The 14,698-nt window shown below is 53.8% G+C and overlaps 1 protein-coding gene across 2 annotated transcripts in view; it reads left to right on the top strand.

Annotated features, from left to right (window-relative positions):
• The first annotated feature begins 254 nt into the window (after nucleotides 1–254).
• The window catches only part of LOC132833983 (C-X-C chemokine receptor type 3-2-like), a 38,450-nt gene continuing 24,006 nt past the window's right edge, over nucleotides 255–14,698 (top strand). The window contains exon 1 of one of the 2 annotated variants that reach the window (XM_060852692.1): nucleotides 255–324. In XM_060852692.1, coding sequence (XP_060708675.1) covers nucleotides 283–324 — 42 coding nt within the window. In that variant the 5' untranslated portion in view covers nucleotides 255–282. The remainder of the gene's footprint in view (nucleotides 325–14,698) is intronic. The other variant, XM_060852693.1, reaches the window with a different exon arrangement.

A 14,698-nucleotide genomic window follows, 5' to 3' on the forward strand; every position in this document is an offset into this window, starting at 1 on the left:
ATGTTAGGGATACACCTCATCAATGTTAGCGATCAGATATAAGGAGCCAATTTCTGGAGAATTTTCTAACCGTTGTATTTGAGTGATTAGGAGATGTTGACAACTCTCCAAAGGGCAACTGACTTGCAACTAAGAAATCTCGCTTAGCGCCTCGAAGTCATGACTCATTTCGGCTCAACATGTGGTCAGGAAGTTCGAGTGTAGTTTAAAATAAACTAGATCTGCTTTTCGATTCAATTTACACTCTCAGCTGCCTGCATCGAAGACCACCACGGCGTTATCATGGACAATTCGACAGAGCAGTCACTGTTGGAGTTTACATCGGTGAGACAGTTTTCTCAAATTCCATTTGATTTAACAATTGCTTTTGCCTTAACAGGACGGTATTGAGCTGGATTGATTTATTAATATTTCTCAGGGTCATCACTAAGTTGGCATTGAACTCATCGGTGAGTTAAAATTATTTCACCAGTCCACGAATATTTTAAAAATTGATTGGATGTCATTCTAAAAAAGGAGGAGCTCAGGAATTGTCCAAATCCCTGCATTTTTGCAGGAGATGGAACCATGTTGTTTGTAAGGAAATTGCTACTCTAAAGTTATCCCTACACACATTTTGACACATACTTTGTGGAGCTTGTGGTGTGGTCTAGTGTCTGTTTGAGGAGAGTTGAAAATGTGTTGCTGGTTAAAGCACAGCAGGTCAGGCAGCATCCAAGGAACAGGAAATTTGACGTTTCGGGCATAAGCCCTTCATCAGGAAGCCCTTCTATTTGAGGAGAACCAGTTTTTGAGCACAATAATTGGAGGAATTGTTCTTAGCTCAGGAGGAGACCCTCTTCAGCGTGCTGTGTCTGTGCAGAATCTGACATTGGTCCCCATTCCTGGAACTGTTCCTCTGATTTTGCACCTACCCTCCCCACCAACTTCTTTCTTTGGAAGGTCCTTGGACAAGAATTCCCTTTCAGTGCAGCCTGTCCCACCGCACAGTGAGTCTCTGGGTCAAAACACAAATTCAGAGAATCCCTGCTGTGTGGAAACAGGCCATTCAGCCCAACAGGTCCATACCAACTCCTTGGGGGAGTAACCCACCCAGACCCATTCCCCCCCCCCTTCGCTCTACAGTTACCTCTGACTAACGCACCTAAGCTGCACACAACAGGACAATTTCCCATGGCCAAAAACTCTAATTTGCACATCCCTGGGACAATTTAGCATGGCCAATCCACCCTAACCTGCATATTTTTGGATTGTGGGAGGAAACCCACACAGACACAGGGAGAATGTGCAAACTCCACACAGACAGTTGCCTGAGGCTGGAATCGAACCTGGAACCCTAGTGCTGTGAGGCAGTATGCTAATCACTGAGCCACTGTACCATACCAGCTCTGCACCTCTCCATTCCCCACCTCTGGTCCTTTGCCCAATTCGTGCCGACCTGTGGCCCTCTGGTGCCTGATTCTCCTGCCTCTGGAGAACGGGGACTCCCACATAGGCTGTACCAGACCCCATCAAAATAACAGCCCTTTATCACAGCACCCACACTGCTCTCAGAGGTACAGTACTCAACCAGCTCCAAGATTAACTCCCAGAGATAGGGAGGGGGTGTAGAGGCTGGAGGGGGTTACAGAGATAGGGAGGGGGTGTAGGGGCTGGAGGGGGTTACAGAGATAGGGAGGGGGTGTAGGGGCTGGAGGGGGTTACAGAGATAGGGAGGGGGTGTAGGGGCTGGAGGGGGTTACAGAGATAGGGAGGGATGTAGGGTCTGGAGGGGGTTACAGAGATAGGGAGGGGTGTAGGGGCTGGAGGGGGTTACAGAGATAGGGAGGGGGTGGAGGGGGTTACAGAGATAGGGAGGGTTAAACAGTTGTGTGTTTGTGTGTGTGTGAGAGAGAGTGTGTGTGTGTGTATGTGTGTGTGAGAGTATATGTGTGAGTGAGTGTGTGCGTGCGTATGTGTGTGTGTGTGAGTGTGAGTGCGTGCGTGTGTGTATGTGCATGCGTGCATGCATGTGTGAGTGTGTGTGTGTGTGTGTGAGAGAAAGTGAAGATGATGGGACAATACTGAGTCATTCTCATCCTTTGGATATCTATACTTAGCTGCACAGATGTTCTGTACAGAGTGTTCCGTACAGAGTGAAGAAATACTCTCTCCCTGTGTTAAATTTGGGTTGTTTGAATGCTGGGGGGAGGGAGTGGGGTGCTGGGAACTGTGAATCCACAGGACAGATGCATCCTCCCAGCTGTCAGTCAGATATTCCCCACATCCTGCTCCTGCTGTGCTCAGGCAGAGAGGATTCACCTTCATGTTTGGGATCAGGAGTTGGTGAAGGGGTGGTCATACAGGAGGGAGAACCAAACTTGTGGCAGATGCTGCACATCAGGAGAATGCAGGCTCACCCTGACCTGCTCTCAGGACAGCAGGAGGTCAGTGGTGGGTTACCTCTCTCTTGACAAAAGGACCAGCAGGGAGGACGGGTTGCGGATGAGAGTGGAGATCCAGGAGAGAGATTAGCAGAAACAGCAAAGGGTGAAGGTGCGAGAGAAAAGGAGGAGGTGACAGGACATTAACACAACAGGAGACGTGGCGAGAGAACGTGTGATTGACAATTATCACCTACACTGACTTTCTGATGACCCGGTACTGAGTCCCGAAGGCTGTGTGTCACTGGGCAAGGTGGTGTTTGTCAGAAGCTACGTTTTGATAAATAGGAAGGGCTTACACAGTTCACGGTGGTGCCCCAGGGAGTGTTTTTGAACAGAGAGACCGAGGGCTGCATGTACATGGAATCACAGTTGGGCAGTAGGGTTACGAAGGGGTTTTCATGCTTGCCTTCAAAGTTCAGACCTTTGAGTAACGGAGTTGGGGATGGCATGTTGAGGTCGTACAGGACATTGGAGAGGCCTCTGAGGGTCACACTTCACCTCGACAAAAGTGCAGAGTCTGGAGGGAGGTTACAGGGATAGGGAGGGGGTGTAGGGGCTGGAGGGGGTTACAGAGATAGGGAGGGGGTGTAGAGTCTGGAGGGGGTTACAGAGATAGGGAGGGGGTGTAGGGGCTGGAGGGGGTTACAGAGATAGGGAGGGGTGTAGGGGCTGGAGGGGGTTAGAGGGATAGGAAAGGGGTGTAGGGGCTGGAGGGGGTTACAGGGATAGGGAGGGGTGTAGGGGCTGGAGGGGGTTACAGATATAGGGAGGGGGTGTAGGGGCTGGAGGGGGTTACAGGGATAGGGAGGGGGTGTAGGGGCTGGAGGGGGTCACAGAGAAAGGGAGGGGGTGTAGGGGCTGGAGGGTGTTACAGAGATAGAGAGGGAGTGCAGGGGCTGGAGGAGGTTACAGAGATAGGGAGGGGGTATAGGGGGTGGAGGACGTTTCAGAGATAGGGAGGGGGTGTAGAGGTTCAAAATTGGCTCCTCCACATCTCAATAGAATCCAATGAAGGCCTTATGCCCAAAATGTCGACTCTTCTGCTCCTTGGATACTGCCTGACCGGCTGTACTTTTCCAGCCTGCCTTGCTGTGTTCCCCCAGCCTCCTGCCTGTCCCTCCTGATGCTGCCTGCCTTGCTGTGTTCTCCCAGCCTCCTGCCTGTCCCTCCTGATGCTGCCTGCCTTGCTGTATTCCCCCAGCCTCCTGCCTGTCACTCCTGATGCTGCCTGCCTTGCTGTGTTCTCCCAGCCTCCTGCCTGTCCCTCCTGATGCTGCCTGCCTTGCTGTGTTCTCCCAGCCTCCTGCCTGTCCCTCCTGATGCTGCCTGCCTTGCTGTATTCCCCCAGCCTCCTGCCTGTCACTCCTGATGCTGCCTGCCTTGCTGTATTCTCCCAGCCTCCTGCCTGTCCCTCCTGATGCTGCCTGCCTTGCTGTGTTCCCCCAGCCTCCTGCCTGTCCCTCCTGATGCTGCCTGCCTTGCTGTATTCCCCCAGCCTCCTGCCTGTCACTCCTGATGCTGCCTGCCTTGCTGTGTTCTCCCAGCCTCCTGCCTGTCCCTCCTGATGCTGCCTGCCTTGCTGTGTTCTCCCAGCCTCCTGCCTGTCCCTCCTGATGCTGCCTGCCTTGCTGTATTCCCCCAGCCTCCTGCCTGTCACTCCTGATGCTGCCTGCCTTGCTGTATTCTCCCAGCCTCCTGCCTGTCCCTCCTGATGCTGCCTGCCTTGCTGTGTTCCCCCAGCCTCCTGCCTGTCCCTCCTGATGCTGCCTGCCTTGCTGTATTCCCCCAGCCTCCTGCCTGTCACTCCTGATGCTGCCTGCCTTGCTGTATTCCCCCAGCCTCCTGCCTGTCCCTCCTGATGCTGCCTGCCTTGCTGTGTTCCCCCAGCCTCCTGCCTGCCCCTCCTGATGCTGCCTGCTTCGCTGTGTTCTCCCAGCCTCCTGCCTGTCTATTTGAGAGACATACAGCTGGAAACTGACCCTTCACTCCAACCTGTCCATGCTGTCTGGATATCCGATAGAAGTCCCACCTCCTAGCACCCGGCCCATATCCCTCCAAACTCTTCCTATTCATGTACCCATCTAGATGCCTCTTAAATGTTGTCAAGGTACCAGCCTCCACCACTTCCTCTGGCAGCTCATTCCATACACATACCACTCCATGCGTGAAAAAGCTGCCCCTTAGGTCCCTTTTATTATCTTTCCCCTCTCACCCCAAAATTCTGCCCCTTTAGTTCTGGGCTCCCCCAGCCCAAGGAAGAGACCTTGGCTATTTTACCGTGCTGAGTCCTGTGTCCAGTTCTGGTCACCTGGCTACAGGAAGGGTATTACTCAGATGGAGAGGATTCAGAAAGTGGCTGGGCCACAGGTTCGATTCCAGCCTCGGGCGACTGTCTGTGTGGAGTTTGCACATTCTCCCTGAGTCTGCGTGGGTTTCCTCCCACAGTCCAAAGATGTGCAGGTTAGGGTGGATTGGCCATGCTAAATTGTCCCATAGATCCCAGGGATGTGCAGGTTAGGGTGGATTGGCCATGCTAAATTGTCCCATAGTGCCCAGGGATGTGCAGGTTCGGGTGGATTGGCCATGCTAAATTGTCCCATAGTGCCCAGGGATGTGCAGGTTAGGGTGGATTGGCCATGCTAAATTGCCCCATAGTGCCCAGGGATGTGCAGGTTAGGGGGGATTGGCCATGCTAAATTGTCCCACAGTGCCCAGGGATGTGCAGGTTAGGGTGGATTGGCCATGCTAAATTGTCCCATAGTGCCCAGGGATGTGCAGGTTAGGGTGGATTGGCCATGCTAAATTGTCCCATAGTGCCCAGGGATGTTTAAGTTAGGTGCATTAGTCATGGTTTAATGTAGAATTAGGGAATGGTTCTGGGTGGGTTCCTCTTCAGAGGGTCAGGGTGGGGTTTTCGGGCTGAAGGGCCTGTTTCTGTAAGGTAGGGAATCTAATCTGATCGATGTTCCTCATGACGATAAACTGAGCCGTCCGATACTGGGGCTACCTGTGGAATCTTGCTGTGTGCTCTTTCGACCGCACTGTTAGCACCTCACTGCCCCCGGACCATGTGTGTTTCCCCCTCTGGAGCTCTCCGTTCCAGTTCTGGTCATCCAGTTGGCGCTGGAGCGGGTTCAGGCGAGATTCGCCAGGGCAGATGGTTTGAGTTATTAGCTGAGAAAGGCTGAGACTATTTTCCCTGGAACCTCAGACACCAACCAGAGTCGTGGGTGTGTAGGGGGTGGGGTGGGGGGGCAGGTGCTACAGAAATGCAAATGCAAAGGGACTGTTTTGTAAATTTCTAAGAACTGAATCTCAGTTTCCTAGTAGGTTCATTTGCAAAGCGACGCACCCTATACCCTGCTGATAAATTGACGGTCTACTGTCTCAGATTCTTGGCATGAAATCGTCAACAGCTTAAAAGGTTCCATGACTGCGCACACTTTCAGTGGCATTTTAGATGCTGTTTCTCAGGTGAACTTGGGGACGCTCGTGCTAAGTTCAGAGGCTCAGCAGTCTCCTCGGATGCTGTGCTCTTCAGCAACAATAATCCAGAAACATCGCCATCTGCCCACACATTGCGCCCTGACTCAGCAGGTTCCACAGCACCTCAATTCCGATGACACGTTAACACTTTCTGACTCATTCTCAGACACGGTGGACAGAAATTATTAGTGGCCAAAATTTGTAAGAGGATCCGGAAGATGTTGGGACCCACAGCCGACAGCGCAGGAGGGGGAAAACAAGCCAGGAGAGATAGCAGAGGCAAAGGGGTTTGGGGAGGGAGGTACTGAGCTCAGTAACATCCACCCCCACCCCCTTGCGTGGGCCCCAGTGAGGGGGTGATGGGATTCGGGGGATGTTCCAGATAGGCTGGGATTGGAGGGGGTTACAGAGATAGGGAGTGGGTGTAGGGACTGGAGGGGGGTTACAGAGATAGGGAGGGGGTGTAGGGGCTGGAGGGGGTTACAGAGATAGGGAGGGGGTGTAGGGGCTGAAGGGGGTTACAGAGATAGGGAGGGGGTGTAGGGGCTGGAGGGGGTTACAGAGATAGGGAGGGGGTGTAGGGGCTGGAGTGGGTAACAGAGATAGGGAGGGGGTGTAGGGGCTGGAGGGGGGTTACAGAGATAGGGAGGGGGTGTAGGGGCTGGAGGGGGGTTACAGAGATAGGGAGGGGGTGTAGGGGCTGGAGAGGGTAACAAGAGATAGGGAGGGGGTGCTGGTAACAGAAGATGGCTCCCAGTCCTGTCTTGCTATCTGTCAGAGTACATCACCGTTTGATGGATTTGGGATCTCCCCTCCATGCTGCGTTTACATCGTGTTAACCCTCAGCTGAAGACTGTGCGTGTGGAGGAATAGTGAGCTGCTAAATTACGGACCCTCCCTGCATACTCGCACCGTGATAATGATGATATGAGATCCCCATCTCTGCATCTAGACCTTTGACTTACTATTGCTCAGCACTGAGTCTGCCCTTCCTACCTGCACAGCATCGGTGCTGCAGATACCACTCCAGCCTGTTTCGTCAGCTGCTTGTCCCTGACCACAGGCTGGGGGGGGCCACCTCAGTCAGTGCCGAAACACCTGGCTGTACCCCTCGCTGTTGACTCTCGCTCTGTCTGTCTGCATCTGGAACCTGGCTTCACAGTCCCACTGCCCTCCAACACCAGGTTACCCGCTCCTGTGTGAGATGTCCCGATGAATTTCCCCAACTTGCTTCTGAAAGTGAGCGATTGCCCACCTGGAACTGACCAACTCCTCTAAATTAAGAAGGATCACACCCTCCCTGATACTTATACCCACAGAATATGATTTGCGATTCAATGAAGGAATGAAGCTCTGACCCTCCGACAGTGCCCACTCCCTCAGCATTGACCCTCCCACAGTGCGGCACTCCCTCAGCACTGACCCTCCGACAGTGCCCACTCCCTCAGCACTGACCCTCCAACAGTGCGGCACTCCCTCAGCACTGACCCTCCGACAGTGCCCACTTCCGCAGTACTGACCCTCCGACGGTGCAGCACTCCCTCAGTACTGACCCTCCGACAGTGTCCACTCCCTCAGCATTGACCCTCCGACAGTGCCCACTCCCTCAGCATTGACCCTCCCACAGTGCCCACTCCCTCAGCATTGACCCTCCCACAGTGCCCACTCCCTCAGCACTGACCCTCCCACAGTGCGGCACTCCCTCAGCACTGACCCTCCGACAGTACCCACTCCCTCAGCACTGACCCTCCGACAGTGCCCACTCCCTCAGCACTGACCCTCCGACAGTGCCCACTCCCTCAGCACTGACCCACCGACAGTGTGGCACTCCCTCAGCACTGACCCTCCGACAGTGCCCACTCCCTCAGCACTGACTCTCCGACAGTGCGGCGCTCCCTCAGCACTGACTCTCCGACAGCGCAGCACTCCCTCAGCACTGACCCTCCCACAGTGCGGCACTCCCTCAGCACTGACCCTCCGACAGCGCGGCACTCCCTCAGCACTGACCCTCCGACAGCGCGGCACTCCCTCAGCACTGACCCTCCCACAGTGCGGCATTCCCTCAGCACTGACCCTCCGACAGCGCAGCACTCCCTCAGCACTGACCCTCCGACAGTGCCCACTCTCTCAGCACTGACCCTCCCACAGCGCGGCACTCCCTCAGCACTGACCCTCCGACAGTGCGGCACTCTCTCAGCACTGACCCTCTGACAGTGCGGCCCTCCCTCAGCACTGACCCTCCGACAGTGCCCACTCCCTCAGCACTGACCCTCCGACAGTGCTCACTCCCTCAGCACTGACCCACCGACAGTGTGGCACTCCCTCAGCACTGACCCTCCGACAGTGCCCACTCCCTCAGCACTGACTCTCCGACAGTGCGGCGCTCCCTCAGCACTGACTCTCCGACAGCGCAGCACTCCCTCAGCACTGACCCTCCAACAGTGCCCACTCTCTCAGCACTGACCCTCCCACAGCGCGGCACTCCCTCAGCACTGACCCTCCCACAGTGCGGCACTCTCTCAGCACTGACCCTCTGACAGTGCGGCCCTCCCTCAGCACTGACCCTCCGACAGTGCCCACTCCCTCAGCACTGACCCTCCGACAGTGCTCACTCCCTCAGCACTGACCCACCGACAGTGTGGCACTCCCTCAGCACTGACCCTCCGACAGTGCCCACTCCCTCAGCACTGACTCTCCGACAGTGCGGCGCTCCCTCAGCACTGACTCTCCGACAGCGCAGCACTCCCTCAGCACTGACCCTCCCACAGTGCGGCACTCCCTCAGCACTGACCCTCCGACAGCGCGGCACTCCCTCAGCACTGACCCTCCGACAGCGCGGCACTCCCTCAGCACTGACCCTCCCACAGTGCGGCATTCCCTCAGCACTGACCCTCCGACAGCGCAGCACTCCCTCAGCACTGACCCTCCGACAGTGCCCACTCTCTCAGCACTGACCCTCCCACAGCGCAGCACTCCCTCAGCACTGACCCTCCGACAGTGCGGCACTCTCTCAGCACTGACCCTCTGACAGTGCGACCCTCCCTCAGCACTGACCCTCCGACAGTGCCCACTCCCTCAGCACTGACCCTCCGACAGTGCGGCACTCCCTCAGCACTGACCCTCCGACAACGTGGCATTCCCTCAGCACTGATCCTCCGACAGTGTGGCACTCCTTCAGCACTGACCCTCCGACAGCGCGGCACTCCCTCAGCACTGACCCTCCGACAGTGCGGCACTCCCTCAGCACTGACCCTCCGACAGTGCCCACTCCCTCAGCACTGACCCTCCGACAGTGCGGCACTCCCTCAGCACTGACCCTCCGACAGTGCGGCGCTCCCTCAGCACTGACCCTCCGACAGTGCGGCACTCCCTCAGCACTGACCCTCCGACAGTGCGGCACTCCCTCAGCACTGACCCTCTGACAGTGCGGTGCTCCCTCAGCACTGACCCTCCGACAGCGCGGCATTCCTTCAGCACTGACCCTCCGACAGTGCGGCACTCCCTCAGCACTGACCCTCCGACAGTGTGGCACTCCCTCAGCACTGACCCTCCGACAGTGCCCACTCCCTCAGCACTAACCCTCCGACAGTGTGGCACTCCCCAGGGATTGAACTGTGATAGTTACTCAAGATTTTGCCATCATGTGTCTGGGGACAGATCGCCTGTTTCGGTATTTCCTGCATGTGTTTTTTGTCTTAAAAGTACTCGGGTTTTGCATAGCATTTGTTTGATTTCAGTTCATGAGGAGGGAGTCAGGGAGAATCACTCCCATTGGAGCAGGTGAATGTTCATGGGGAGGCTGAGTGAATGTGTTTGGAATCTCCCTGGGGGCATTTATTGAGTCGATGAGGTTGAGACTGTTCCCAGGGCCAGGACACTCCATCACCAGAGGGACACAGATTGGAGGGAATCAGGGAAAAGTACTAGGGGAGGTGAGGGGTGTCGGAGAATTTGTTTCTGCCTGTGGAAACGGGGGATATCCTGGAAAAGGGAGAGGAGTGAATGATGTGGGAAGTGTTGGGGGGAGTGAGAGAAATCTTTCCCAGAGCTATTGCACCAACCCCCAGCCTTCTGTGCGTCTCCTCCAGACTGTATCATCCAATTGCACTGTAGGTGGTTACTCAGGGTTCAGACGGAAATCAGAGCAGATGATGTTTTGCTAAATCTCTTGGTGCCAGTGAGTGTGTGTGTGTGTGTGTGTGTGTGTGTGTGTGTGTGTGCGCGCCTCTGGGTGTGTGTGTGTGTGTCTGTGTCTCTCTGTGCATGCATGTGTGTGTGTCTGTGTGGGTGAGTGTCTGTGTGTGTGTGTGTCTGTGTGTGTGTGGGTGTGTGTGTGTGTGTGTGTCTGTGTGTGTGTGTGCGTGAGTGCCTCTATGTGTGTGTGTGTGTGTGAGTGCCTCTGGGTGTGTGTGTGTGTGTGTCTGTGTCTCTCTGTGCGTGCATGTGTGTGTGTCTGTGTGTGTGTGTGTGTCTGTGTGTGTGTGCGTGCGTGTGTGTGTGCGTGCGTGTGTGTGTGTGCGCGTGTGTGTGTGTGTGTGAGTGTCTGTGTGTGTGTGTGTGAGTGTGTTGTTGAAATCCAAAGCCAGCCAATTTTCCATAACAATATCTCATCACTCTTCAGAAACCCCCCACTGAAATACAGAAGTGGATTTTACTCAATAACTGATGCCTCCTCAGTTTCACTTGTCCACTTGCTTCGCAATCTTCCAACCCACACACACTAGACATGCACACGCACACACTCACCCACACACTCACACACACACACACACACTCACACACTCACACACACACACTCACACACACACACTCACACACACACACACACACACACTCACCCACACACTCACACATCCCCCCCCACACGCACACACACACTCACACACACACGCACACACACACACTCACACACATCCACACACAATCACACACACACACACACACACTCAGACATGCACACGCACATACTCACCCACACACTCACACATCCCCCCCCCACACACACACACACATCCACACTCACACCTGGAATCGATATGGTGGCTGTGTGTGTCTCTCTCCACAGATGTTACCAGACCTGCTGAGTTTCTTCAATCCTTCCTGTCTTTCTTTGTTTCCAATCTCTGGCATCTGCAGTTCTTTGCTCTGTCCCATTTATCCCTCCTCTCTGCTCTCTGTCACTTAGGCAATCTTTTGTCTATGCTAAAATGTTGCCCCTTATACTGTGTGTTCTTATCTGGTGTAGTCCCCTTAATATTATTAAACATGTCTTCAGAATCTACATACAGGTTATCCCATAGATCCCCGCTATCCACTCTGAATGTTACTTGATTCAAAATTCTCCAATTGAAGAGTTAACCATAAAATGATAAGAAACGGGAGTGGGAAGAGATCGTTCGGCCCATCGAGCCTGGTGCCCCATTGCACAGGATTGTGGCTGATCCGACGTTCCTCACCTCCCCTTTCCCGTGATTCCCCGACTGATCGGGAATCTCTCTCTCTCAGCTTTCAATATACACAGGACCCTGCCCCCACCCCCCACAGCTCTCTTGTGGTAAGGTGTTCCAAAGACCCGCCACCCTCTGAGAGGGGGGATTCCTCCCCATCTCCATCTGAAATTGGTGGCCCCTTTATTCAGAGACGGTGCCCCCCTGGGCCCTAGCCTCTCCCATGGGGAGGGGAGTAACACCCTCCCAGCATTGACCCTGTCCAGCCCCCTGTTTGCTTCAGTCAGATCCTCCTCTCATTCTCTCTAAACCCCCAGGGAGTAGAGTCCCAACCTGTTCAGCCTTTGCTCATGAGACTATCCCTCCATCCCAGGGACCCCCCCCCCTCTCTGAGCTGCCTCCAATGAAATGATATCTTTTTGTGATTTACCTTTCACAAAACCATGATGACTCAGCCTGCTCACATTTGTTCTAAACTCCTTAATAATGGAATTTGGCGTCATCCCAATGTTAAGGCCCATGGCTGCTGTCTGTCATCAGGCCTTTTGTTTTGGATCAGGTTGTGTTTATTCCAGATCTGCTGATATCTTTCCAGAACTAAATACGTTTTGGAAAGCTGTAGCGAACACACTGGGGTCCCTGAGATGTAGGAGCCTGAATCGAGCTGGAGACTGGAGAGATGTAGCTCACCGAGCCCTGAAGCTTTTCTGACCCAACAATTTTTCATAATAACGATTGCTTTAAATTCGTCCCTCTCGAACCATCCCTGCTTGAATTTCAATTTCCTTTGAGAACTTTTCCAAAATTGTCACCCACGAAGGCAGGTGTAAAATGCCTTTCCTAACCTTCCATTTTCAATTCTTCACACGTTCGCTCTCCCTCAATGAGCTTTAGTTGCTCCTTTCCTGAACAAATACTTGCAGAAACTCTTACTATCTTTTGTTAATTACTAGCACGCTTTCTCCCTCATTATTTATTATCTGTTAAGGAGTCACAGAGTCAGAGAGATGTACAGTGCAGAAACATGACCCATGACGAGTGTGTGCGTACTTGTATTGTGCTCCTATCAATTTAAATCGATTCTGAACTTCCTTATTTGGACAGAGATAATGCATTCACGTGAAAGATTTTTTTTTCTTTTTTTGTGTCAAATCATTTGCTGAGTTATCAAATACTTCCTTAAAAGTCTGCCTCAGCAGATATACCCAACCTTTGCTCGACATCAATACCCTGGACTTAGTTTTAAATCATGGATTTTGTGCTTGTCCCAATCAGAGGAAAAATCAGGCTCTGCTACATTGTCACCTTGTTGCTCCTAACTCAAAAAGTTATAGATTAATCCTGATCCTGATGATTTAATTCCTCTGTAGGCTGCAGGCTACACAGCTCCTAGAAAATGTCCCAAAAACTTTCTGTCAACTCAGTTGAGGTGGAATCCCTGTTTCAGTGGGACAGTGTAGGCCTGGAGTATCAGAGAATTAGCTGTGGGAGTCTGTACTTGATTCAATTACTCTGTTGCAAGACATCCAGAGATCATTTCTTGTTCAATTCTGGTTGAGGCAGTGGAGAGGAATCATCTAGAAATGGCTGTCTTTATTCTTTCATGGGAGGCCCCTGGCTGGGCCCAGTATTTATGTCCCTAGTTGCCCCCCTTGAGAAGGTGGGGGTGAGCTGCCTTCTTGACCCGCTGCAGTCCATGTGCTGTAGGGTAGACCCACAATGTTCCTGAGGGAGGGAATTCTGACCCAGGAAGGAACGGCCGATATATTTCCAAGTCGGGATGGTGAGGGGAGGGGAACTTGCAGGGGGGTGGGGTTCCCATGTACCTGCTGCCCCTTGTCCTTCCAGATGGAAGTGGCCGTGGGTTTGGAAGGTGCTGCCTGAGGGTCTTTGGTGAGTTTCTGCAGTGGGTCTTGTAGCTGGTACAACACTGCTGTTACTGAGGGGGGGGGTGGGGGGGAGGGAGGGGATGGTACACACTGCTGTTACTGAGGGGGGGTGGGGGGAGGGAGGGGATGGTACACACTGCTGTTACTGAGGGGGGGTGGGGGGAGGGAGGGGATGGTACACACTGCTGTTACTGAGGGGGATGGGGGGAGGGAGGTGATGGTACACACTGCTGTTACTGAGGGGGGTGGGGGGAGGGAGGGGATGGTACACACTGCTGTTACTGAGGGGGGTGGGGGGAGGGAGGTGATGGTACACACTGCTGTTACTGAGGGGGGTGGGGGGAGGGAGGGGATGGTACACACTGCTGTTACTGAGGGGGGGTGGGGGGTGGGGATGGTACACACTGCTGTTACTGAGGGGGGTGGGGGGAGGGAGGTGATGGTACACACTGCTGTTACTGAGGGGGGTTGGGGGAGAGAGGGGATGGTACACACTGCTGTTACTGAGTGTCGGTGGGTGGAGGGAGGGGATGTTTGTGGGTGTGGGGCCAATCCAGTGGGGGCTGCTTTGTCCCTGGATGGTGTTGAGCTTCTCGAGTGTTGTTGGAGCTGCCCCCATCCAGGGGCAAGTGGGGAGTATTCCCTCCCCCTCCTGCCTTGGGCCTTGTCGATGGTGGGACAGGCTTTGGGGGGAGTCAGGAGGGGAGTTACTCGCTGCAGGATTCCCAGCCACTGAGCTGCTCTTGGAGCCGCTGTGTTTATGTGGTGGGTCCAGTTGGGTTTCTGGTCAATGGTAACCCCCAGGATGGTGACATTGGGGGATTCAGTGATGGGAACACCGTGGAAGGTCAAGGGGCGGTGTTTCGATTGTCATTTGTTGGTGTTGGTGATCGTCTGACAGTTGTGTGGCATGAATTGGTATCGTCCAGACCTTGTTGCATTTAAACTTTTGAAGCCCAAGGTCTCAATGACGAGGAGAGCAGCAGCGAATGACATAAAAGGACAAATGCAGAATATTGCAGCAGTGTGTGGCCATTCAGCCCCTCACTTCTGGTCCTGCTATTCAATAAGATCCACAGAAAGGGAACTGGATAGCGAGAGAGAGAGAGACAGCGATGGATTGTGGAGAGACAGAGAGATAGATGGAGATGGTGAAAACAGCGAGGGAGGAGAGGAGAGGTGACGATTAGAAACCGGTTCAGACTGTTTCTCTCCCCACAGTTGCTGGCCGAGTCTCTGCAGTGTTGTGTATGTATGATTGAGATTTGGGGCATTCATAGGATATGGTTTTGATGATAAGGAGTGAGCACGGTGTTTGAGGGTGAGTGTGGGACTAGTTTCAAAACAGAATACCAGATATTGTAAATTAACCAGATACCAAAAGTCCCACTGCAACTAGAACCCACAATCCCTGGCTTACACAGCCAGTGCTCTAGCCCCTGAGCTATGA

Source organism: Hemiscyllium ocellatum, chromosome 38 (genome assembly GCF_020745735.1).
Source record: "Hemiscyllium ocellatum isolate sHemOce1 chromosome 38, sHemOce1.pat.X.cur, whole genome shotgun sequence".
NCBI lineage: Eukaryota > Metazoa > Chordata > Chondrichthyes > Orectolobiformes > Hemiscylliidae > Hemiscyllium > Hemiscyllium ocellatum.